At 46.1% G+C, this 26,241-nt stretch overlaps 2 protein-coding genes and 1 long non-coding RNA gene across 6 annotated transcripts; 1 reads left to right on the top strand and 2 right to left on the bottom strand.

Moving 5' to 3' along the window:
- The first annotated feature begins 1,752 nt into the window (after window positions 1–1,752).
- On the top strand, window positions 1,753–16,851 carry slc7a14a (solute carrier family 7 member 14a). Of its 4 annotated transcripts, XM_052085537.1 has the most exons (12): window positions 1,753–2,236; window positions 4,047–4,097; window positions 4,234–4,402; window positions 7,417–7,841; window positions 9,559–9,795; window positions 10,969–11,186; window positions 12,316–12,462; window positions 12,783–12,991; window positions 13,518–13,665; window positions 14,305–14,791; window positions 14,913–15,149; window positions 16,437–16,851. In XM_052085537.1, the coding sequence occupies exons 4-12, from the start codon at window positions 7,535–7,537 to the stop codon at window positions 16,700–16,702; spliced, it is 2,256 nt and encodes a 751-aa protein (XP_051941497.1). In that variant the 5' UTR covers window positions 1,753–2,236; window positions 4,047–4,097; window positions 4,234–4,402; window positions 7,417–7,534; the 3' UTR covers window positions 16,703–16,851. The 4 variants fall into 4 exon arrangements, with proteins under 4 accessions (XP_051941497.1, XP_051941495.1, XP_051941498.1 ...); XM_052085535.1 differs by lacking the exon at window positions 1,753–2,236 and having other exon boundaries at window positions 3,955–4,097; XM_052085538.1 differs by lacking the exon at window positions 1,753–2,236 and having other exon boundaries at window positions 4,076–4,097; window positions 4,273–4,402.
- A 2,528-nt stretch (window positions 16,852–19,379) lies between these two features.
- LOC127614352 (uncharacterized) lies at window positions 19,380–19,869 on the bottom strand. Its single transcript, XR_007966475.1, has 2 exons — window positions 19,725–19,869; window positions 19,380–19,486 (listed from the first exon to the last, which is right to left on the bottom strand). It is a non-coding gene; the product is annotated as an uncharacterized LOC127614352 (long non-coding RNA).
- A 2,098-nt stretch (window positions 19,870–21,967) lies between these two features.
- On the bottom strand, window positions 21,968–23,568 carry LOC127614329 (claudin-11-like). The gene is made up of 3 exons (XM_052085600.1): window positions 23,304–23,568; window positions 22,807–22,971; window positions 21,968–22,573 (listed from the first exon to the last, which is right to left on the bottom strand). The coding sequence occupies exons 1-3, from the start codon at window positions 23,533–23,535 to the stop codon at window positions 22,281–22,283; spliced, it is 690 nt and encodes a 229-aa protein (XP_051941560.1). The 5' UTR covers window positions 23,536–23,568; the 3' UTR covers window positions 21,968–22,280.
- Window positions 23,569–26,241: the final 2,673 nt, after the last annotated feature.

Below are 26,241 nucleotides of genomic sequence, written 5' to 3'. Positions count from 1 at the left end.
ACAAGAAAAAAATCACTAAATTCCCCCCCCCCCCCCTTTGAAAATATTGTGTGAAAAAGATGATAAAATAAAACAAAGTTTCATTCTGGAAATAACCACTCCACTATTCTCCCATGGATTTGATCTGGGCCTGGATGACTCAGGCCCGATCGGACACTTCCTGTCGGCCCCCCCCCCCCTCGTCACTCGACCCCATGTTTGGACACGTTAATCACTTCCTGCCGTGTAATCTAATCAGTTGCTCGGGCTACCGTCCTTTATTAGATTTGTAAAAAAAAAAAAAAAATGCAACAGCATCTGCACTCAGTTCTCGAAAGGTAAACTAAGGCCTGCCTTTTTTTTTTTTTTTTGAGTCGTTGTAAGTGTGTGCAGCTGTTATGAATACCTGAAAAATAAAACCACCAAACAATTTAGCAATATGTTTTTTTTTTTGTTTTTTTGTTTTTTTTAAAGAAATATCACACCCTGGAATGTGTCATAAAAACATACGGCTGTTGTGCGCCTTAGCCACCTGCGGGGGCGGTACAATATGAATTTAATACATGGGGATGATTACAGCTTTTCAGGATGATTCGTCGTTTTTGGCAGAAGATAAAGAAAATATGCAAGTACTGTTTGATTTTTTTTTTTGTTCTTGTTGTTTTTTGTTATTCGTTTGTTTCCAACTATGATGGTAATATAATATTTACAATTCATTCATTCATCTTCCGAGCCGCTTGATCCTCACTAGGGTCGCGGGGGGTGCTGGAGCCCATCCCAGCTGTCTTTAGGCAGTAGGCGGGGGACACCCTGAATCGGTTGCCAGCCAATCGCAGGGCACACAGAGACGAACAACCAACCACGCTCACACCTAGGGACAATTTAGAGTGCCCAATCAGCCTGCCACGCATGTTTTTGGAATGTGGGAGGAAACCGGAGCACCCGGAGAAAACCCACGCAGGCCCGGGGAGAACATGCAAACTCCACAGGCCAGGCCAGAGCTGGAATCGAACCCAGTACCTCTGCACTGTGAAGCCGACGTGCTAACCACTGGACTACCGGGCCGCCCATAATATTTACAATGTCCCCAAAAATGACTTGGTGACTATTCGTTAGCCCGTCTATGGCATTTGTCAATAATCTCTTTCTGTGGTCTTTCTTCACAGCATCATCCTCCAGAAACAAAAAGGCAATTGTTTGAGGAGGAGGAGGTGTTGTTCCTTCAGGAGCTTTGCATCTCAATGACTCACGCTGACCGCTCGCAGACCCTCCCGCACGCCTCCCACGTCTCAACGGCCACGCCGAAGGTGTTTGTGTGTACGTATGTATGCGATGAGTCACGTCTGACCTCGGCTGGATTTCCTGGATGGGTAAACAGCTCCTCGCCGTTATCTCGGGAGGTGCTTTAATATCGGCGAGCGAACTGGCAACGTGCGGAGGAAGTGACTTGCCACTGTCACGCCTTCAAACCGGGGCGGGCAAACGTTTTGGGCCACATTTGAGTTTTCAATCGGTCAGAATAGGCCACGCCGTTGGTACGTGAGGTGACATTTAATCAAAATGAACAAATGCAACTGTAAAATGGTTTTCGATGTTGCGTTTCCTGTTTATGTGGACAGTGGAGAGTATCGGGGCGGTGCGGAGGGGAACCAAAAGCAGAACTCGTTTTCAATCACATCATTGGGGGGGGAAAAAAATCACAGCCAGCTGTTGCAGGCTTTCCAAACAAACTGCAATTTACCATTGGACATGCTTTCATTGTGTGTTTGTGTGTGTGTGTGTGTCTGTGTGTGTCGCCGTGGTTGCTGGAGACCATCCCATAATGCTTTGCAGGTGTTCATTTGACTGAGGTGGTCATTAGCCTTGCTTCAGGCTCTATAGCACACAAAGACAACAAAGGTTATGTGTGTGTGTGTGTGTGTGTGTGTATGTGTGTGTGTGCGTGTGTGTGTGTGTGTGTGGGTGTGTGTGTGTGTTTCTAGTCTGCCTCACAGTCAGGAGATGCAAGTTAGCTTCATTGCTCATGCCGCCAACGCATCGCAGTGCCAAGTGACGCCAGCAGCGGCCATCTTGCGTTGCCCTTTGCTAACTAAGTGTGCCTAACTTGGATGCATTGATTTCTCCCATGTTTTCTTTCTGTCTCTTTGGAGGAAATGGCGCAGCATGTGGCTGTACGGTTACAGAGCAAGAAGTCTGGGAGAAGCGCATCTTGCAAATTTCATCCGGAAGAATGGGATTATAAACGGTGTCTCATAAGGTATATTTGTTTTTTTTGTTTTTTGTTTTGTTTGTTTATTGAACATACTTCATCTCCTAGCGCGGCTCAAAGATTTATCTGTGTCATGTTGTCACAAGCATCAACAATGAAAGGAAAGCAAAAAGCAATCAGAAAAAATAATATATTTTCAGTGTTGGGAGGGGGAAAAAAAATACAATTTGTCAGGAATAGTGGCAACGCAAGATGGCTGACCTCTGGCTTCATCCGCCAGAAGCCACTGGCAGTCCACGTTATTCTCACCGTCCGTGCTGTGGATACACGTCCGTATGTGCACCTTTTATGTCGCACGGCGCAATTGACCTCAAGCTGCCTTCGGGCTCGCATTGTGAACGTCACATGAGCGAACCCGTGTCAATCATTAGCAGGGTTGACATGCAAAATTTTTCGTCATACCAATTGAAAAACAGGCCAGGCTTTGTGTTCCGGAATAAGGCATGCAAACGGAGATCATATTGGGCACACACACACACACACAAAGCCGGCCGGTGAGTGCGCGTTCATCTCCTTGCGAAGGGTCAGCAATGCCCCGTGGCCCGGTGACCACATCGGACAGCAATGCATTATGGGTAGTGGCACTCAGGTCGCCCGGCTGTCTCTCTGCCGAGGGCGCCTCGGCGCTCTCCGGTCACGACGCTCGATTTTGTCACGCGACGTTTAGCACGTTTACACGGCTAACATGCTAAGTGACAATTAACATTGGAAGTTTTTTTGGGGGGGGGGGGGGAATGAAAGGTTTAATAATAAAACTAACAATTTTGTTGTGCTGTTAAAAAAAATATATATATTTTTTTCATTTGATTTGATCATTTTGTGCAAAATGAGAGCGTTGTTTGTTGCAAATGTATTTTTCTTCTTCTCGCCCCTTCATGTCATTAAACATCAATCAGGCATAACCCCCCCCACCCCCCGCCCCCACCTCCGCCCAAACCAAAATGTCAATGGCGACCCCCGACCCCGACTTGTGACCTTTCGCATTCCACTTGGCAGGTTGTTAGTTGCCACGGCGACACCTCATTGATCTGACTTCAATCCAAACATGGCCGCTGCGATGCTGTGGTATGCTTTGGATTATGGCGGTTCCTTTGCTTCTCTGTATTTGGTGTTGCATGCAGGTTTCGAACCTCCAAAACAGGATTTTTCTTTGCAAACGGCGCACAGTGACAGTGTGCAAAAAAAAAAAAAAACTTTCAACTTTCAATAACTTTTCATCTGAAACATCTTTAAGTAAGGCAGCCAGATTTTGAACTTTTGGATAAATGATCGAGGAGGACTTCCTCTTTAAGGCATACTACAGGTGTCGAACTCCGGTCCTCGCTATCCTACAAAATTTCCAGCTTCAGCTTTCCAATATCTATATTTATCTAGATGTTTTTTTTTGTTTTTTGTTTTTTTGGGGTTTTTTTTCCCTATTCACAAAGGCACGCACGCCTCGCCCCGGATCCGCACCGCCATCGGTCGTTTTCCTGCCTTCGCCCTTGCCCCTCCCTTGCGCAAAGTTTCTCGTTGCGCGCCCAAGTCATCCTCGGCGTCGTTCCGCTTGCCGGCAAACAATCGGCGACCAAAGCAAAGCCCGTGGCGCCGTACGTAAACGCGTTTTCGAGGAGTCACACGGCCGCAAATCGCCTCATATCCGCTGCAGCGGATGAAGAAAAAAAAAAAAAAAAAAAAAAAAGCTCCGCGCACGCGCGCGCACGCAGCTTCATAAATGATTTAAAGCTTTTTGCATCATCGTCCCCTCCCTCCCATGCACTCCTCCTCCCCTTCTCTCCTCCCTCCCTCTTTCCTCCAGCCCGTAGATGCTGCTGCTGATGAGGGCATCGTTGCATCCAGCCATGCCGCAGTGAGTCCCCCACACGTTCCTTCTCCTCTCCCACCATCTTCTCTTCACTTTTTATTTACCTTCAACCCCCCCCCCCCCCCTTTACCCCCCTCCCCTCTTTGTTGTGCATTCCGCACGTCGGGGAAACGGCTTGAAGGTGATGCTGCAGCGGGCGTGTTGTCTTCCTCCTCACCAGCGGCGGCGGCGACGGCGGCCGGCCACGCGCGCCTCACCTTGAACCGGGCAGGAGGCGCGGGGGGAGGCGGCGTTGGAGTGCGGCAAGACGCGGGAGGGTTGGAACCTTTTTTTTTTTTTTTTACACGCGGGTGAGTTGAATCGATGTCGCGATCCATCCATCGATCGATTGATCGCGTCGTTCTGGCACCCACGTGACATCATGTGTCACAGTCCAGAAGTGGGCTAATCCCTCATGACATGGCCTCGTCGCTCGCTCTCTCTCTCTCTCTCTCTCTCTTTCTCTCGCTCGCGCTCTCTTGACGTCGGCAGCCCCCCCCCCCCTCCGAAACTCCCTCCGAGACGCCACAGGTACTTAATCCGACTAAATTGGGAGGGAGGAGGGAGGAGAGGGTGGGGGTGGGGGTCATAAATAAATAAAAGGCTAGCTTCCACGGCCTAAAACATGCGTTCATTGAAGGCAAAGATGCCAAGGAAGGTTTGTTTTTTTTTTTTTTTTTTGAGAACGTTGTTCAAATAATGGTTGGAAAGCCACGGGTAGGGTTTCAAACTAGGGGTTGGGTTGCTTTTTAGGGGTTGAAGACCTAGCACTTAAAAAAAAAATAAAGTGAGGGTCTTTACAAACTTTTTAAGGTTAATTATGGTAAATTAAGGTCTTTAATGAGTGTGTCAGCAATGGGAGGGGTTTTAAAATTGGATTTTGATTTATTAATATTTTGTTTTCAACCTAGGGTTTTATGACAGGATCAGGGTGACAAGTTATACACTCAAACTTGGATGTTTTTAAATAAGGATTTCAAGACAAAGGTAGGGTTTTTAAATGAGTATTCATTCATCTTCCGAGCCGCTCGATCCTCACTAGGGTCGCGGGGGGTGCTGGAGCCTATCCCAGCGGTCTTCGGGCAGTAGGCGGGGGACACCCTGAATCGGTTGCCAGCCAATCGCAGTATTTATTATTATTATTATTATTATTATTATTATTATGGATCGAGAACGCCTCAGTCAGACGTTACATTTGATGATGAGGAAGTCAGAAAAACAAAAAAAAAACGTGAGCGAGTGTAAACCGAGGATTACGTAACAGACAAATTTAGAAACGACAGATTGTGTGTGCGTGTGTGTGCGAGTGTGCGCGCACAGTCCCCGAAGACATCGTGAGATCAGAGTGCACTTTGTGGCGTGTGTAGCCTAGCTTGCTAGCATTGCAGTATTAGCCAACACATTTCACACAAGCGTATTTCTTGAAATCACGGCCCCGACCGCAATAGATGCCGTGGCCCGTTGAGCGTCAACAACTCATTGACGCTTCCCTTTTAGCGTGATGTTGAAAAAAAAGGGGAAAAAAAACACCCACATCAAGTTCAAAGACGCTATCATAAACCCGGCAATTAGGCTGTGAACATGCTAACCTCTTAGTCCGTTGTGGACCTTGTTGTGAACCAAAACGGCAGCACCTACCTTTCAAATGATGCGTGTGTGTGCGTGTGTGTGTGTGTGTGTGTGTGTGTGTGTGTGTGTGTGTTTCTATGGTTCCGTGTGTGCATGTGTGTGTTGGTGCCCGTGTATTTGAACAGTCTCACGTGGGCCAAACAAGGCGAAACACAAAGGCTCGGCAGGTGTTCTATCTGCTTGCCGCTTTGCCAACGGCGAAGATAAAAGGTCGGCCTCGCCTCCAGCCGAAAGGGCGGCGGGAGGGCTGGGGGGTGAGGGGTGGGGGGGGGGGGTTATGTCCAAAAGGCAAACACACGTGCCACTTACAAGCAAAGGTACAAAAGCCTCCCACAGCAACAACACGCCGCACGCCACACAGTGTCCGCGTGGCCGCTTTGGGCCCCGTGTCCCAAGGGCGACCATTCCCTGGCAACCTAAGCAATCACAGGGCGGGCATTCATGTATCGTGTGTGTGTGTGTGTATGTGTGTGTGTGTGTGTGTGTGTGTGTGTGTGTGTGTGTGTATTCATGGCCACGTTGATGTTTGGTTCTTTCATTCGTCTGCAAAGCGTCAACACGTCGGTCGGCCCTTTCATATGCTAACACCCGTTAGCATTTCTGTCCTTCTATTTTACATAGGAAGCGACACACACACACAAACACACACACACACACACACACAGACACACAAACAAAAAACCAAATGAGGGCCATCATACGGTAACAGCAATCATGGGTAGAGTGGTTGAGATGACATCCGAGTGGCGACGTGGGCGTGCGGCTCGTCTACTTGAGTGTTTGCTCACCAAAGTGCGGGTTGAGGTGAAGTGAAGAGACACCACCGCACTTGCAATTTGGAACTAATGGCACTTTTATTTATTTTCAACGGCAAGCGTCAGATGCACATAATTGAGAGTTCGGGGGGGGGGGGGGGGGGTCAGGCTACTACACTCGCTTAGGTTGGCCCACAAAAACCCAACTTTTAGGGTCATTCATTTGACTCAAATGGGGTCTTTTTGTACCCCAAAAAAAGCCAACAAAATTGGGTTGTTTTGTGAGTTCTCCATTCGAACCAAAAATTTTTGGGGGTTGTTCCATTTTTTTTGATGGAAAACCCCAATATGGGTTATTTTTGAGCCAACTGTTTTCAGAGTGCATGGTAGGCAATGTTTTAGGAGCATGATGTCAGTTTGATGATTTTTTTGGTTGTTGTTTTAATTCTTAAAAAAGCAAATTAGCAGTTTCACAGATGAAGTCAAAATAGTCCATCATGACTGGTTGTCTCTGACCCATGTCTGAAATGAAGTACCGGTACTCCAAAAAACATCGGGGTCAAAAATAATCCAAATTAGGTCAATATCGGACTGACCCAAATTTTTCATTAATAATGCCCCCCCCCCCCCCCCCGAAAAAAAACCAAAATTGGATTTTGGGGGAGATAAAACCAAAATTGGTGTCGTTTTGTGATTAATTCATTCGAGCCAACTTATGACGTTCGACAAACTACCCCAAAAGTTGTGTGGGTCAATTTTTGACCCATGTGGGTTATTTTTGAGCAAATATTTTGGATTAAACAAAAACGCCAAACTGACATTGAGTGAAAGAGGCGACCCGGTCATTAATTCATAAGACCATAAAACAACCGTGAAAATGGCATTGTTTTCTTCTGAACAATATACATTTTACAAGTTTTTGTTCCATTTCTTTTTTCTAGATCATTTCTCACCATGTGGGGACCAAAACTCCAGTGACCCAAGAACTTGATCTCACCTTTAGAATAACGACCCCCATCAAAGAAAAAACACTTCTGCCGTGACATCTCAACTCTCGTCATGAGCGCCCTGGCAGGCAAGCTGGATCCGCGGCGGGTCCAGTGGGGTGCCATGTGGCACACCTTTACGTCGCGCGTCCTGAGAACCAAGCCCGTGGAGTCCATGCTGGACTCGGCCACGTCGGGCACCGGCCCGCACGGCACCCGTCTGGCCCGCGTGCTGTCCACCGTGGACCTGGTGTCGCTCGGCGTGGGCAGCTGCGTGGGCACGGGGATGTACGTGGTATCGGGACTGGTGGCCAAAGAGATGGCCGGCCCCGGCGTCATCGTGTCCTTCATCATCGCCGCCGTGGCCTCCATTTTGTCAGGTGAGGGACTCCCTCTTTTCCGGTCGAAATCCAGACCGCCTCCAATTTACCAACATGTCATGTTCCAGAAGGTTCTTTGCATCCTGAATTGCCAAAAATTTTTATTTATTTTTTAACGATAGTCGTTCCATATGTCCGGTTAGGCGTCACAAGTTTTTGCCCCCTAACCGCTTCTTTTAACGACCGTCGTTCCGTCTGACCATGTGCGGCAGGAGTGTGTTACGCCGAAAAATGTTATTTATTTATTTTTTAACGATAGTCGTTCCATACGTCCGGTTAGGTGTCACAAGTTTCTTCCCCCCCGAACCGCTTCTTTTAACGACCGTCGTTCCGTCTGACCGTGTGCGGCAGGAGTGTGTTACGCCGAAAAATTTTATTTATTTATTTTTTAACGATAGTCGTTCCATATGTCCGGTTAGGCGTCACAAGTTTTTGCCCCCTAACCGCTTCTTTTAACGACCGTCGTTCCGTCTGACCATGTGCAGCAGGAGTGTGTTAGCCGAAAAATTTTATTTATTTATTTTTTAACGATAGTCGTTCCATATGTCCGGTTAGGCGTCACAAGTTTTTGCCCCCTAACCGCTTCTTTTAACGACCGTCGTTCCGTCTGACCATGTGCGGCAGGAGTGTGTTACGCCGAAAAATTTTGTTTATTTTTTAACGATAGTCGTTCCATATGTCCGGTTAGGCGTCACAAGTTTTTGCCCCCTAACCGCTTCTTTTAACGACCGTCGTTCCGTCTGACCATGTGCAGCAGGAGTGTGTTAGCCGAAAAATTTTATTTATTTATTTTTTAACGATAGTCGTTCCAATTGTCCGGTTAGGCGTCACAAGTTTTTGCCCCCTAACCGCTTCTTTTAACGACCGTCGTTCCATCTGACCATGTGCGGCAGGAGTGTGTTACGCCGAAAAATTTGTATTTATTTATTTTTTAACGATAGTCGTTCCATATGTCCGGTTAGGCGTCACAGGGTTTTGCCCCCTAACCGCTTCTTTTAACGACCGTCGTTCCGTCTGACTATGTGCGGCAGGAGTGTGTTACGCCGAAAATGTTTATTTATTTTTTTTTTAACGATAGTCGTTCCATATGTCCGGTTAGGCGTCACAAGTTTTTCCCCCCGAACCACTTCTTTTAACGACCGTCGTTCCGTCTGACCATGTGCGGCAGGAGTGTGTTACACCGAAAATTTTTATTTATTTATTTTTTAACGATAGTCGTTCCATATGTCCGGTTAGGCGTCACAAGTTTTTGCCCCCTAACCGCTTCTTTTAACGACCGTCGTTCCGTCTGACCATGTGCGGGAGGAGTGTGTTACGCCGAAAATTGTTATTTATTTATTTTTTAACGATAGTCGTTCCATATGTCCGGTTAGGCGTCACAGGTTTTTGCCCCCTAACCGCTTCTTTTAACAACCGTCGTTCCGTCTGACCATGTGCGGGAGGAGTGTGTTACGCCAAAAATTGTTATTTATTTATTTTTTAACGATAGTCGTTCCATATGTCCGATTAGGCGTCACAAGTTTTTGCCCCCTAACCGCTTCTTTTAACGACCGCCGTTCCATCTGACCATGTGCGGCAGGAGTGTGTTACGCCGAAAAATGTTATTTATTTATTTTTTAACGATAGTCGTTCCATACGTCCGGTTAGGCGTCACAATTTTATCCCCCCCGAACCACTTCTTTTAACGACCGTCGTTCCGTCTGACCATGTGCGGCAGGAGTGTGTTACGCCGAGTTTGGCGTGCGCGTGCCAAAGACCACCGGCTCGGCCTACACGTACAGCTACGTGACGGTGGGCGAGTGCGTGGCCTTCTTCATCGGCTGGAACCTGATCCTGGAGTACCTGATCGGCACGGCGGCGGGCGCCTCGGCGCTCAGCAGCATGGCCGACTCGCTGGCCAATCACAGCATCAGCGACTTCATGACGACGCACATCGGAACGCTCAACGGCTTTGGTGAGTCGGGGCGGCCTCGTTGGAGACGACTTCGTCAGTTACACCCCCAACGTACAGACCTATGTGTGAGTGTGAGTACGAATGGTTGTTCGTTTCTGTGTGCCCTGCGATTGGCTGGCAACCAATTTCTGGGTGTCCCCCGCCTACTGCCCGAAGACAGCTGGGATAGGCTCCAGCACCCCCGCGTGAGGATCAAGCGGCTCGGAAGATGAATGAATGAATGAATGAATGAATAATATATATATACGTATATATACATATATATACAGTATATATATATATATGTGTATATATATATATATATATATATATATATATATATATATATATATATATATATATATATATATATATATATATATATATATATATATATATATATATATATATCCATTCATCCATCCATCATCTACCGCTTATCCGGGGCCGGGTCGCGGGGGCAACAGCTTTAGCAGGGAAGCCCAGACTTCCCTCTCCCTAGCTACTTCGTCCAGCTCTCCCCGGGGGATCCCGAGTTGTTCCCAGGCAAGCTGGGTGACATAGTCTCTCCAGCGTGTCCTGGGTCTTCCTCGGGGTCTCCTCCCGGTGGGACATGACCGGAACACCTCACCGGGGAGGCGCTCAGGAGGCATCCGAATCAGATGCCCAAGCCACCTCATCCGGCTCCTCTCGATGTGGAGGAGAAGCGGCTCGAGTCTGAGACCCTCCCGGATGACTGAGCTTCTCACCTTATCTCTAAGGGAGAGCCCGGACACCCTGCGGAGAAAACTCATTTCAGCCGCTTGTATATATATATATATATATATATGTATGTATATATACATATATATACGTATATAGCTTCATTTAATTTGGATTCCAAATTTTTCATCCGGCAAAGCAATCCGAAATTTTGCTTATTAGAAGCCAGTCACGATCATTCCCCAGATGGTCAGACAAGTGGGGGAGCGGTTTCATGGTTTTTAATTGCAAAAGTGAAGGAATACGCTGCCATGTGGCGGTCCGGTCGCCTGGCAACACGACGATCGCATCACCCGACGATCGCTCCCGGCGCTCTCGCTTTTGCGCGGCACAACTGCAGCCAAGCGCAAACATTGACCGTCGAGCGCCGGCACGCCTGACGAATGTTCGGCCCCGAAAGAAAGTTCCCATTTTCTTGTTGTTGTTGTTCAGGTAAAGGAGAGCAGTCGTATCCGGATCTGCTGGCGCTGCTCATCGCGCTGCTGGTGACGGCGATCGTGGCGCTGGGGGTGAAGAATTCTGTGGGCTTGAACAACGTGCTGAACGTCATCAACTTGCTGGTGTGGCTCTTCTTGATGGTGGCCGGGCTTTTCTTTGTCAACGGCGACAACTGGGAACACGGGAGGTTCCTGCCTTTCGGCTGGTCGGGGGTACGTCAAACTTATTTGAACTTAAAATACGGCGGGGGTCGGGGTGGGGGGGGGCTGACATATTTTTTTTCAATTCCTGTACGTAAAAAAAGTAAAAAGTCAAAAAATACATTTTGGGCTGGTCCTCGCAACTCCGAGTTACCTGAACGCAACATACTGATAGCTGCTCTGCTATTGGCTATTACCGAACGTCTTCCTAGCATCCCATTGGCTAAGAGGGACCACTACCATAGGTGTGTGTGTGTGTGTGTGTGTGTGTAGATAGATAATTTTTATTGTTTTTTTTTTTTGTTTTGTTAGTCGCGGCGGCCCGGTAGTCCAGTGGTTAGCACGTCGGCTTCACAGTGCAGAGGTACCGGGTTCGATTCCAGCTCCGGCCTCCCTGTGTGGAGTTTGCATGTTCTCCCCGGGCCTGCGTGGGTTTTCTCCGGGTGCTCCGGTTTCCTCCCACATTCCAAAAACATGCGTGGCAGGCTGATTGGACGCTCTAAATTGTCCCTAGGTGTGAGTGTGAGCGTGGATGGTTGTTCGTCTCTGTGTGCCCTGCGATTGGCTGGCAACCGATTCAGGGTGTCCCCCGCCTACTGCCCGAATACGGCTGGGATAGGCTCCAGCACCCCCCGCGACCCTAGTGAGGATCAAGCGGCTCGGAAGATGAATGAATGAATGAATGTTAGTCGTTCCATATGCCAGCCATGTTTCGCTCGGTCCGGTTAGGCGTCACAAGTTTTTCGCCCCGTACCGCTTCTTTAACGACTGTCGGTCCGTCTGACTAAATATTTAGCATCCTTGTCATTGCATTTGCAAGCATGGATCGAGAAATAACATCTAAATAGCGGCCATTATTACTGTAAGTTTTATAATAACAGAAAAAAATATATATAAATAAAAAAATATATTGTACTTATTTTGTTTACATTATTTTATTTACAGGCTAGATTAAAAGTGAAAATGTGCAAAATGTGTTTAAAAAAATGGCGTTCTTGAAATTTTTTTTTTTCAATTTTCATTTCATAAATTTCATAATTTCATTTTTTTTTTTTTTTTTTAAATGACACGAGACAAAATACATCCCCATTTGAAGCGCATCATGTCTTTTTCATGCCGGCGCCCTTTGTCGGCGCCGCAGGTGATGCAAGGCGCCGCCACGTGCTTCTACGCCTTCATCGGCTTCGACATCATCGCCACGACGGGAGAGGAAGCCAAAAGTCCCAACACGTCCATCCCGTACGCCATCACCGCCTCGCTGGTCACGTGTCTCACGGCCTACGTGTCGGTAGGTTGCCGGGGAAACCGCGCACCTGCAGCCTCCCGGGCGCCGCGCCACAACTATCTGATTCGTGAGTCTGACATGTTGGATGATGGTTGCCGGGGGCAACGGCCGCCTCTGAAGAAGACGGAATCTCATTAATTTTTTGCACCTCCCTTGTCTCAGCATGTTAGCGGGATTCCAAGGGGGCGGAGCTACGTGGTGGCCAGGCCCTCTCTGGCCACCCCTTATCTCGAGGGGGGGGGGATTTTTGTAGCTGTGAATTAGTTTCCATTCCCCCATGGGTGCGTTATTCTCAGATCTCAGATTCTGGTTTCGCCGGGCAGGTGTCCGTCATCTTGACCCTGATGGTCCCCTACGACCAGATCGACGCCGACGCCCCGCTGATGGAGATGTTCGCCGCGCACGGCTGCATGTTCGCCAAGTACATCGTGGCGGTGGGCTCCATCGCCGGGCTCACCGTCTCGCTGCTGGGCTCGCTCTTCCCCATGCCCCGGGTCATCTACGCCATGGCGGGCGACGGCCTGCTCTTCAAGTCAGTTTTATTTATTCATTCATTCATTCATTTTCCGAGCCGCTTGATCCTCACTAGGGTCGCGGGGGGTGCTGGAGCCTATCCCAGCTGTCTTCGGGCAGTAGGCGGGGGACACCCTGAATCGATTGCCAGCCAATCGCAGGGCACACAGAAACGAACAACCATTCACGCTCACACTCACACCTAGGGGGCAATGTAGAGTGTTCAATCAGCCTGCCACGCATGTTTTTTGGAATGTGGGAGGAAACCGGAGCACCCGGAGAAAACCCACACAGACCCGGAGAAAACCCACAAACCACACAGGGAGGCCGGAGCTGGAATCGAACCCGGTACCTCTGCACTGTGAAGCCGACGTGCTAACCACTGGACTACCGGGCCGCCCCAGTTTTATTTATTTATTTTTTTGGGGGGTGGGGGGGGGGGTCTCCAAAATCATCATTTTGTTGTATCATTTAAGAATATTTTTTAAAATTCTTCTTCTGGCCTTCTGGCGGACTTTTTAGCATGTGTGTGTGATTGCACGCAGGTTCTTGGCCAACGTGTCTTCGTACACGGAGACCCCCGCCGTGGCCTGCGTGGTGTCGGGCTTCCTGGCCGCACTCTTGTCCCTGCTGGTCAGCCTCCGAGATCTCATCGAGATGATGTCCATCGGCACGCTGCTGGCGTACACTCTGGTGAGGGACAAGAGCGACCACGTCTCGGCTTCGTTGGGGAACCCGCGCGCGAAATGAGCTAACGTGCTAACGTGCTAGTTTAGCACTTTGCTTGTCGCCCCCTCAATCTCCGAATATGTAAATGGGGAGGAGCCACGATGTGTCAAATGCCGCGTGAATTTTGCAGTATTTGATCCTGCTATTGGTGAAAAAAAAAATGTATGAATTAGTGCTACCGTTAGCTTAGCATGTGTGCATTAGCATTGACGTGGCTGGATTACATTCCGCGTACTCCACTTTTCGTTTTGGCCGACATTAGTCTCTATTCAATCAACTGGAGAAGTGTTTTCGTTTGACGCGTCTGAAATTCCGAAAATTAGTACCACATACTCATGCTAGTTCGGCCCGGGATGACTCGCTACCCCCCCCACCCACCCCCCCGAGTCGCGTCGCAACTCCACAGTCTTCACTTTTATGCCTGCCGGATTTGAAAACTTCCCACAAGACTGCGGGTCAGAAATGTTAAAAATAAACGCCCACGCTAAGGTTAGCATAGCCTCATTAGCAACATCGCGAACCGCACCTCGGATGGAAAAAGAGGAATTTCGTCGTGAGCGACCCATTCCGGCGAATTTAGTTTCCCGCCGTGTACTCGCGCAGGTGAGCCTCTGCGTGCTCCTGCTGCGTTACCAGCCCGAGGGCGACATCCACGGCCTCGTCAACTTCCTATCCGAGGAGCAGAACGTCAAGAGGAAGGAAGGCGTCCTGGCCGAGTGCGAGAAGGACGCCTGCTCGCCCGGCCGCGACGACGCCGACGAGACCACCAACACGTGCGGCGCCAAGAACCTGCCCTCCCTGGGCGACAACGAGATGCTGATCGGCAAGCCCGACAAGAACGCCTACGCCGCCGGCCACCCCAACTACGGCACGGTGGACATGGGCAGCGGCATCGAGGCCGAGGAGTCGGAAGGCGGAGCCGCGTGGCGGCTCAAGAAACTACTGGGGCCCCGCTACTACACCCTGAGGATTCGATTGGGACTCCCGGGGAAGATGGACCGGCCCACCGCCGCCACGGGGAAAACTGTCACCGTGTGTGTGCTGTTGCTTTTCATTTTCATGTTCGCTTTCTGCTCCTTTATCATATTTGGCAAGTATGGACGTTCTCATTGGAATCTTTACCGGAGATGTTGTTATAACATTGCTATAATACTGTTATAACATAACGGGCTTGGTTTTTTATTTTTTTTTTTCCCTTCCCCGTCGTCCAGGCGCGAGCAGCATCGGGGAAGCTCGCTGGTGGGCTCTGCTCCTCCTGATCTTGTTGGTGGGGGCGCTGGCGCTGCTGGTGGTCATCATCCTGCAGCAGCCGGAGAACCCCAAGCGGCTGCCCTACATGGCGCCCTGCGTGCCCTTCGTGCCCGCCTCCGCCATGCTGGTCAACATCTACCTCATGCTCAAACTCTCCGCCATCACCTGGATACGATTCTCCATCTGGTGTCTCGTCGGTGAGGAACCTCATTTGCCGATAATTGCGAACGTCTCTTCATACGAAGTTTTCAAGTTGCAAAACGCCTCAATAGGAAAATATCGCCTCTTGTTAGAAAATAAATTTCAAGATGGGAAAGATAAAAAATACAGTACGGGGCTGCTACTTGCAGCTCTGAGGTTCCTGAACGCACCATACTTAGAGCTGCTCTGCCATTGGCTATTACCAAGCATCATCCTGGCATCCCATTGGCTAACAAGGACCTCTTACAAGGAAATGGACATTTTGGAAAGATTGTTCAAAGCCGACCAAAGTAAACGGTTCTTTACAAATCGCCAGGCAAAAACCGCTTCTGAGAGAGAACACGAAGATGAAAAAGTGAAAATGGCATCATTTTTATTCTTTATTCTTTTTACATTATACTGCACACTTGCATCTATTGCGCAATAATTGAACGGTAACATGATTTGTTCCATATTTTGATGCGTTTTTATGCTTCAGGAAACATTCATGTCAGAATTTTGCGCCGGCCTGGAACGGATTAGGCCATTTACATGGAAAATGCGTCTCGACTTACAAACTTTTCCAGTTAAGAAATTTCACTGTACAGGGATAGACGACCACTTTGCTCACTACTGCACACTCACATCGATTGCGCAATAATTGAACAATAACATGATTTATTCCATATTTTGATGAATTTTTTTTGCTTCAGAAAATTTATGTCCGAATTTTGCGCGGGCTTGGAACGGATTAGGCCATTTACATGGAAAATGCGTCTCGACTTACAAACTTTTCCAGTTAAGAAATTTCACTGTACAGGGATAGACGACCACTTTGCTCACTACTGCACACTCACATCGATTGCGCAATAATTGAACAATAACATGATTTATTCCATATTTTGATGAATTTTTTTTGCTTCAGAAAATTTATGTCCGAATTTTGCGCGGGCTTGGAACGGATTAGGCCATTTACATGGAAAATGCGTCTCGACTTACAAACTTTTCCAGTTAAGAAATTTCACTGTACAGGGATAGACGACCACTTTGCTCACTACTGCACACTCACATCGATTGCGCAATAATTGAACAATAACATGATTTGTTCCATATTTTGATGAATTTTTTTTGCTTCAGAAAATTTATGTCCGAATTTTGCGCGGGCTTGGAACGGATTAGGCCATTTACATGGAAAATGCGTCTCGACTTACAAACTTTTCCAGTTAAGAAATTTCACTGTACAGGGTTAGACGACCACTTCGCTCACGTTGACCTCACTTTTTGGATTATTCACGTCTCCGCAGGAGTGCTCATCTACTTCGGCTACGGCATGTGGAACAGCACCTTGGAGATCACGGCCCGGGAGAACGAGGTGCACGCTTCCACCTACCAGCGCTACGACCAAGGCGTGGACGAGGGCTTCTGCGGCTTCGACGACGATTTCTACCCGCCGTCCGAGGTGGCGTCGGGCCCGGCGGGCAGAGCGCCGCAGGCCCAGCCCGAGAGCGATGGGACGCCCGTTCACAAGGCCGGCGCCGCCCCGGTGGAGGAGGACCCCGTGGATTTCTGAAGGGACGGCGGGATTTTTTGACCTGCCTCGAGTGGTGGGCCGAGCGGGAGTTTGGTGGCAAGTGTGCATGCCAGCATGTGGGTGGGTTGTTGTTCGTGTGTGGATTCCGTGGGCTACGTTGCCAATCCCCCCCCCCCCCCCCCACCACCTCCTAACCCTCGGCCCCCTTTGCTACGTCCTTCGCCTTCGGTTTTCACCACAAAAAAAAAAAAAACTGATAGCAAAGTGCAGACGCTGCAGATTGGAGGGTTCGCTTTGCGTTCGCTCAGAGGACAAAAAAAGTCACGAGAAGTCACGACAAGTCAGCGCGTCTTCTTTATCAGAGTGAAAATGTTTAGAGAAAGAAAAATGGCTAAAATGGAGATGGGCAAAGTTTGTGTTCGAGGGTCAAGGTTCAAGTTTGAAATATGACAAATTTAATTCATTTGATGCTGAGGATTAAAAAAAAATAAAAAAAATAAAAAATAAAATAAAATAATAAAAGTAATAAAATAATAAAAAATATATAATTAAAAAGAAATATATATATATTTATATATATAGAATGAATGAGTAAAAAAAAAAAAGGAAAAAGCCATTCGGCTCAATTAATTCCTCCAAATGTATTCATTAAATTAAATTTAAAAAAAATTAAATTAAATTAAATTAACTTATAAATTAAACAAAACAGTTTAAAATGACAAATACAACGATGATGATGGATTTGAGAAGAAAAAGTCAATCAACAAAATGTGATCGGACTTCCAATGATCTCAATTGTGGGCCGGCCGGTTGAACTTTGTCGACTTTGCCCAGCGCTGATTTTTTGTTAATGTTTTTTTAAATTTTTTTTGTTATCCCACACGAGCAAGAGGACCGAAGATTTCCACCTCGTCACACTTTGTACTCTGACTCACTTTTGCTTGCGATAGTGCCTTCATGTTTCCGTGACGGGAGTTTTTTGTTTGGGGTTTTCTTTGCTTTTGGTTCTCTGTGTCTGTGTTTGTTGCGTTGCGCATGTGGCACTCGCTTCCTCGACGTTGATTTTTTTTGGGGGGGGGGGTGAGGGTGTTCTTTGGGGTGTTTTTTTCCGTGTGCATGCTTTTTTGAAAGACACTGCACACTTCTTGCTGCTTCCTGGCCTCTCAACTACTCCACTTTGGATTTGTTTCTTGTCGAGATGGACATCAAACTAAAAAAAAAAAAAAAAGAAAAAAAATCACGTATCGGTCACAACCCCCCCCTTACCCCCCCCACACCCCCCGTCAACTTTGTAGCATACTCTGTTCAAATGAGTGACCAATCGAGTACGATATTCTTTGATTTATAGCCATGTGGCGTAGCCTTTAAGTCCACTAGCTGGATGCTAATGCTAGCACACCGTGGCAAATGCCAAAGACGTGCTCGCGAATAGCATCTCTGCGGCGGATATAACCCTCGAATCAATGGATGTTTGGGACAAAACTGGTGGGGCAACACATGAAGACAGACATTATCACAACACTCAAGGGCATGTATTATTTATCCTCTGCGATGAGAGACTGAGATTATCATGACTATTAGAACAACAATTGACCTGAAGCAAAAAGCGTGGCAAAGAACCGCGTGGCTGTTTTTCAGCTTGGTTTCGCCCCTCCCCACCCCAAATTTGTTCAAAGCAACCGTTGTTCACAGACGTCAATATTTCACACATGACTTTTTGAATATTTGTGTAAATATGAATGTAGCCTCTTCCCCACCCTTGCATGTTCACGTGTCGTGATCAGTGTTGCGTCACCGAAATTGTGCATTTGGAGAATGTATCAACTCAAATTTGCAGTTTTTGGCATGTTTTTGGCTTTGTGTTGACAGTTTTTTTTGGTGGGGGGGTTGGGTATGTTTCGTGTCCCCTGCGCCTCGTCCCTTGTACGCCCCTCTTTGCTGCATCCGTTCCCTTTTTGAAAAGGTGAAGCCTTATTTGTCGAATGCACTAAACCTAAGGATGCCACGCCAATCCCCGCCCTACCTCTGCCTGCACCACATGATCACCAAGCCACCCCCCGCCCCCTCCCATTTCGTGACTGCGCGAAGGTTCCAGATGGACCCTGACGCAGCACCACGTAACACTCCGCCCGTGGACCTTAATCACCTCCCAACTCAGCCAAAGGCAGTCGCAGCTCAGCCAAAACCACGACAAATTCAGGCACCGCCGAGCCTGAGATGCTGGATTGTGAAAATGCTGCGTGTGTGCGCGTGTGCGTTTACTTCTATATAAGCGTGTGTTAAGTGTGAAGCATGCACAAGACTGTCCATGTCGTAATGCATGCAGTGGTGACACAAAAAAAAAATAACACAAAAAAAAATATGACACATTCACACCAGCTAATGATCTCCACATGTTTGAGAATTTGACCCAAAAAAATTTTGGCAAATCAAAAAATAAACCACAAAAGGGTTAAATATTTTTGAGTGGATGAAATGTTAAATTATCCATTGACAAACGGTTAAAAAAACACCCAAATAATGCCTATCCCCCTAAAAAAAAAATCATAGAAAATTTTGTATTTGGCGACAAGTTAAGTACTAAATTAGTGAGCGGTACCACAAAAAAAAAAAGACACATTCACACCAGCCAATGATCTCCACATGTTTGAGAATTTGATCCAAAATTTGGCAAATCAAAAAGTAAACCACAAAAAGGGTTAAATATTTTTGAGTGGATGAAATGTTAAATTATCCATTGACAAACTGTAAAAAAAAAACAACCAAATAATGCCTATCCCCCTAAAAAAAAATCACTGAAAATTTTGTATTTGGCAACAAGTACTAAATTAGTGAGCGGTACCACAAAAAAAAAAAGACACATTCACACCAGCCAATGATCTCCACGTTTGAGAATTTGACCCAAAATTTTGCAAATCAAAAAGTAAACCACAAAAAGGGTTAAATATTTTTGGGTGGATGAAATGTTAAATTATCCATTGACAAACTAAAAAAAAAACAACCAAATAATGCCTATCCCCCTAAAAAAAAAAAAATCACAGAAAATTTTGTATTTGGCGACAAGTACTAAATTAGTGAGCGGTACCACAAAAAAAAAAATCGCAAATTTAGGAACTAGCGGTGAACTTCCTGTCACATGTGAGGAAAAAAAAGCTCTCAGTCCTGATTGAAAGAATCATCCAAAAAGTGAACCGCTGACTCCAGAATTCATTAAAAAAAAAATGTCTGGCTAACATGGCTCCATTTCCCACATTGGCCCGCGTTGGCGCGAGCAACGTTCAGTTCCATCCGGAGCGATTCCAAGTGGCCACGAATGACTTCATTTCAGAATTTTGAAATTTCCCCAAAAATAACATAAAGAGCACTTAGCAAGTATTTTTCTACAGCGACTTCCTGTGAAAAGAAAACAAAATCTAGCTAGTTGAGAAGCGGGAGGACGTGCAGAGAATATTTTAATACGATCCAATATTGATTTGTTTTCCCCACCCCCTCCCCTCATCCGTGTTTTTTCTCTGCGCGTAGGTTTGTCGTCGTCTCTGGAATACGGAATTAACTGAATTGATGCGATGTGTTCTTTTCTCCTAATTCCTGTGTTTTGGTACTATGTCAGATGTGTGTGTTTATGTTTTAATTACCGGTATAATTATTATGATGATGGATTTCTTCCATGTGTACGTGTGTGTGTGTGTGTGTGAGTTGTTAACTTGCTCTGGGGTGCTTTGATTTTTATTTTTATTTTCTTTCTGCCAACTTGTGCTGTTGTTGTTTTCATGCAACAAGGAAAGTTATTTATTGCAAATATAAAATATCCCCCCCACCCCCAAATTCTGACATGGACTTTGCACTTTCATTGACATGTTCAACTCAGGTTGTGTTTTAATGTCGGGTTTTAAACTCGAGATAGAGTCTTCGAGTAGGGTTTAAAAACACAGGTTATGATTTCAAATTCGGGTTTCATAACTTGGATTAGGGTCTCAAATAAGTTTTTTTCCCCAACTAATGTGACCTTTCAAAGTAGGGTATTAAAATAAGTCATAGGGAAAGACATAGTATAGTAAGGTGTTTTTGAGCCGAAAAAAACGACATAGTATAGTAAGGCGTTTTTGGCACGAAAAAAAACGACATAGTATAGTAAGGCGTTTTTGGCACGAAAAAAACGACATAGTATAGTAAGGCATTTTTGAGCCGCAAAAAACGACATAGTATAGTAAGGCGTTTTCAGCCGAAAAAAACGACCATGTATAGTAAGGTGTTTTTAGCCCGAAAAAAATGCCTCACTATAGTAAGGCGTTTTCAGCCCGGAAAAAACGACATAGTATAGTACGGCGTTTTTAGCCCGAAAAAATCTACATAGTATAGTAAGGCGTTTTTACCCCGAAAAAAAATGACCATGTATAGTAAGGCATTTTGGCCTACAAAAACGACCATGTATAGTAAGGCATTTTTAGCTTGAAAAAAACGACATAGTATAGAAAGGCGTTTTTGAGCCGAAAAAACGACATAGTATAGTAAGGCGTTTTTGGCCTGAAAAAAACGACATGGTATAGTAAGGCGTTTTCAGCCGAAAAAAACGACCATGTATAGTAAGGCGTTTTTAGCCCGAAAAAAATGCCTCACTATAGTAAGGCGTTTTTAGCCCGAAAAAAACGACATAGTATAGTAAGCCGTTTTTGGCACGAAAAAAACGACATAGTATAGTAAGGCGTTTTTGGCACGAAAAAAAACGACATAGTATATATAGCAAGGCGTTTTTGAGCCGAAAAAACGACATAGTATAGTAAAGCGTTTTTGGCCCGAAAAAAACCGACATAGTATAGTAAGGCGTTTTTGGCACGAAAAAAACGACATAGTATATAGTAAGGCGTTTTTGAGCCGAAAAAAACGACATAGTATATATAGTAAGGCGTTTTTGAGCCGAAAAAAATGACATAGTATAGTAAGGCGTTTTTGAGCCGAAAAAAACCCACATAGTATAGTAAGGCGTTTTTGGCCCGAAAAAAACGACGTAGTATATATAGTAAGGCGTTTTTTCGCACGAAAAAAACGACATAGTATAGTAAGGCGTTTTTGCACTTCCATTGACATGTTCAACTCAGGTTGTTTCAATGTAGGGTTTTAAACTCGAGATAGGGTCTTCGAGTAGGGTTTGTGCATCCAAGTAAGGTTTTGAACTTGGCTTCGGCTTTTCCAGCTTGTAAATACACAACATGGACCTATCTCGCACTGCGTGGGCGCCTCCCTTATCCAAGCCAAGGTCTCTGACTCAGGTTTACAGACGTCCTCACAAAACAGACAAAAAGTCGGTAAGAGTTCGTCAAATACTTTATTATCAAAAATCCAAACAAGAGAGCGTACAAACAATAAATAACCACAAAGAAAAACTTGAGGGGAGACCGACTGTGTGTCCGTGTGAGCAAAATGTAAAAGTGTGCCGTGGCCAAACAATCTGTCCGTCTTTGGCATGTGTTTTTTGACGCTTTCAACATTTACGCACTTTCTGATTGGAAAATGCCAAGCAAGAAGGTGATGAATAAAAACCTACGCCGGGGGAAAGCCAAGGGGGGCGGGGGGGGGATAAAAAATAAAAAAATCACAATTGATTTCACCTTTGACCTCATCAGACGTGGACGCTCTTGGTGTGCTTCGAGGAGGCCGACGCGGCGGCGGGGGTGGGGGCGGCGGCGCTCGGCGCGCTCTCCGCCGCCATCTTGGAAAAGTAGACTCTGCCGTTGTCCTGGTACGGGCGGGACGGCGGCGTTGGCGAGGAGCAGCAGGTCAGGATGACGCCAGCCAAAAGGCACAAGACCGCGCCCACCCAGCCGGCGTACAGCGCAAAGCCGAAGGACATCACCTGCTCGTTCAGGTTCTCGCTGATGAAGAACCACACCGTCGAAATCAGCCCGCAGAAACCTGGGCGGGAACAAACGTAGTGAAATGACGCCACAAATGCTGAGCGTAGCGCTTTTCATTTCGAGTCCATTGTTGCGGTGCCCCCAACAATTGTGGCGGGATGCCATCATGGAGTGGCTAGCACGAGCGCTGGTGGCTTATTTTGGAAAGGTGAATTAAAAAAAAAATTGGGGGGGGGTCGGAGGGGGGGGGGGGGGGCTTGAGCTTCATATGAGTGTCCCAAAAGCGCTTACCGGCAGCGAGCAGGAGGACTCCGCCAGCGGCGGCGCTCTTGTTCTTGGAAGTCTGGGCGCCGCTACCCAGGCGGATGCAGGGCAGCGACACGGCAACCATCACCACGGCAACCAAGCCCACGATGGAAGCCGTGACCATCAGGGCGCGGGTCACGTGGGCGTAAACTGCGCAACGGAAAGGAGAGTCAGTCTCAACGCCATCGGAAAGAAAATGTTCGTTTCAATACAGATATGAAAGAAATCAAACAATTATAAATAAAACCGTAAAGTTCACTGAAGCATCAACGTGTCGATTAAAAAAGACGAAAATAAAGTACCAAATAAAAGGACGCCTTATTTTGGTAGGTTTTATGCAATGCCACTTGATCATGTGTTCATAGTGTGAAAATATGATTATGGGAAGGGCAAAACATGTCATCAGAATGGTGGGGGGGGGGGGGGGGGGAGACACCACATATAAATACATGTCATGAAAACATGAAAATGTGAATTCATACCGGGCAGGTCAAAAATCTGGAAAGGTAAGCAAGTTTGCATGCCGTTGGAGACGCTGGAGGAACATTCGGCCCAGGGGCCTTTGGTCCTCACGATGTCGAACATCCTGCAGGTGGCCAGTTGACTGTGCCGGCACAGGACCAGCCAGTCGTTGCTGGCGGTGGCAAGCAAGATGCCCATCCAGCCCAGGAGGCCCAGCGCCAAACCGCACAGCAGCCCGCAAAACTTGGCCATGACGTCCAAAGAGGGAAATCGGAGGAGGCGGAATCCCAAATGTGCTCCTGTCTTGTGATGGTGAGGAGTGAAGCGTCTCAGAAACGGAGTTGGCTTTGTAGAGCAGAGAAGTTCAGTCATGGGGAAGGAGGGGGGGTGTTTGGAGACAAACTCCAAACTTTTCAAGCAATCAGAAAGTCGTCAGTCATCAGTTGCACCGCCTCCTTTTGGGAGTCTCATCCCGCGTGATTTTCAGGGTTTCACTTTGAAACTAGACTGCCTCCTGCTGGTCAACACAAAAACAACATTGGCAACGTCATTTGGACTCGTTTGAGAACCGACGTTGAGACTTGTGATGGGATTTTTGGCTCTTTTCGGTGATCCGGTTCGTTTGGATCGGCTCAGGGAAAAGAGCTGGCACTTTTTGACTCGAAAACGGCTCTTTTAAATTTAGCTTTTCTTTGAAATATTTATGACAAATTTAGCATGCATTTTAGGGAAAGACTTGGTGAACTAAATATTGCACTCTACTGACTGCAAATAGCAACAACTATCAAGCAAAGAAATGGCTTTTGACTTATTTTATTGAACATTGACCCCCCCCCCCCCCAAAAAACGACCATTGCGTATAGTAAGGCGTTTTCAGCCGAAAAAAACGACCATGTATAGTAAAGCGTTTTTAGCCGGAAAAAAACAACCATGTATAGTAAGGCGTTTTCAGCCGAAAAAAAACGACATAGTATAGTAAGGCGTTTTTGGCATGAAAAAAACGACCATGTATAGTAAGGCGTTTTTGGCCCGAAAAGAAACAACCATGTATAGTAAGGCGTTTTCAGCCGAAAAAAACCACATAGTATAGTAAGGCGTTTTTGAGCCGAAAAAAACGACATAGTATAGTAAGGCGTTTTTGGCATGAAAAAAACGACCATGTATAGTAAGGCTTCGTCATTTTTTTCGGCTAAAAACGGCATACTATACATGGTCGTTTTTTTCATGCCAAAAACGCCTTACTATACTATGTGTTTTTTTTCGGCTGAAAACGCCTTACTATACATGGTTGTTTTTTTTCGGCTCAAAAACCCCTTACTATACATGGTCGTTTTTTTCGTGCCAAAAACGCCTTACTATACTATGTCGTTTTTTCGGCTCAAAAACGCCTTACACTATGTGGTTTTTTTCGGCTGAAAACGCCTTACTATACATGGTTGTTTTTTTTCGGCTCAAAAACCCCTTACTATACATGGTCGTTTTTTTCAGCTAAAAACGCCTTACTATACTATGTCGTTTTTTTTCGGCTAAAAACGCTTTACTATACATGGTCGTTCTTTTTCGGCTAAAAACGGCATACTATACATGGTCGTTTTTTTCAGCTAAAAACGCTTTACAATACATGCTTGTTTTTTTTCGGCTCAAAAACCCCTTACTATACATGGTCGTTTTTTTCATGCCAATAACGCCTTACTATACTATGTCGTTTTTTTTTCGGCTAAAAACGCTTTACTATACATGGTCGTTTTTTTCGGCTAAAAACGGCATACTATACATGGTCGTTTTTTTCAGCTAAAAACGCTTTACAATACATAGTCTTTTTTTTCTGACTAAAAACGCCTTACTATATACTTTAAATGGTCATCTTTTTCGGGCCAAAAACGCCTTACTATACATGGTCGTTTTTTTCATGCCAAAAACGCCTTACTATACTATGTCGTTTTTTTCGGCTGAAAACGCCTTACTATACATGGTTGTTTTTTTTCGGCTCAAAACGCTTTACTATACATGGTCGTTTTTTTCGGCTAAAAACGGCATACTATACATGGTCGTTTTTTTTCAGCTAAAAACGCCTTACTATACATGCTCGTTTTTTTCAGCTAAAAACGCCTTACTATACATAGTCTTTTTTTTCGACTAAAAACGCCTTACTATATACTTTAAATGGTCATCTTTTTCGGCCAAAAACGCCTTACTATACATGCTTGTTTTTTCCGGCTAAAAACACCTGACTATACATGGTCGCTTTTTTCGGCTAAAAGCAGCATTCTAGACATGGTTGTTTTTTTTCCTGCTCAAAACGCCTTCCCATACATGGTCATTTTTTACAGGTTAAAATGCCACTGACTATATGAAACCCTAACCCAACTGCTGAAACACTACATTGAGACCCTAACCCTTGTTCAAACCCCTACTTTGAAACCCTAATCCTAGTTTGAAACATCACATTGAGACCCTAACCCCACTTGGAAACCCTAAGCCTACTTGGAAACCCTAACCTTCGTTTTGGAAACCTCCTTTGAAAGCCTTACCCTGCTGAAAAACCTGAGGTCACACATCATGAGATCTGGATCTTTTCCATCACCTTCAGAACTGCTACAATTCGTTACCCAACAAAACCTGCATTGTGACGAGAGAGACAGCAAACAGTTGCAGTTACAAAATGAGTGTGCAGTATTTTTCTGCCGTCATGAAGGTCAGTTTCCACCTGGCCAAATGAGTCCGAATCCAGCGTTTCATGTGAAGTGACATCGTCGTTTCCCCAGAGGGGAGCGTTCATGATTTTATGATTTTATTACTTTCATTATCTTTTCATCTTTAGTCTTTTATTTTTATTTTAAATCTTTTATCAGCCAAACCTGATTTCATATTGTGCCATGCTTAACCACCTGGAGTATTGTTCTCTTGGATTTATTTTGAACAGAGTAAAACTCGGGGAGCTGTCGTCAGTTTTATTTC

The sequence above is a fragment of the Hippocampus zosterae genome, chromosome 14 (genome assembly GCF_025434085.1).
Source record: "Hippocampus zosterae strain Florida chromosome 14, ASM2543408v3, whole genome shotgun sequence".
NCBI classification, from domain to species: domain Eukaryota; kingdom Metazoa; phylum Chordata; class Actinopteri; order Syngnathiformes; family Syngnathidae; genus Hippocampus; species Hippocampus zosterae.
This window is presented reverse-complemented; position numbering and strand designations above follow the sequence as displayed.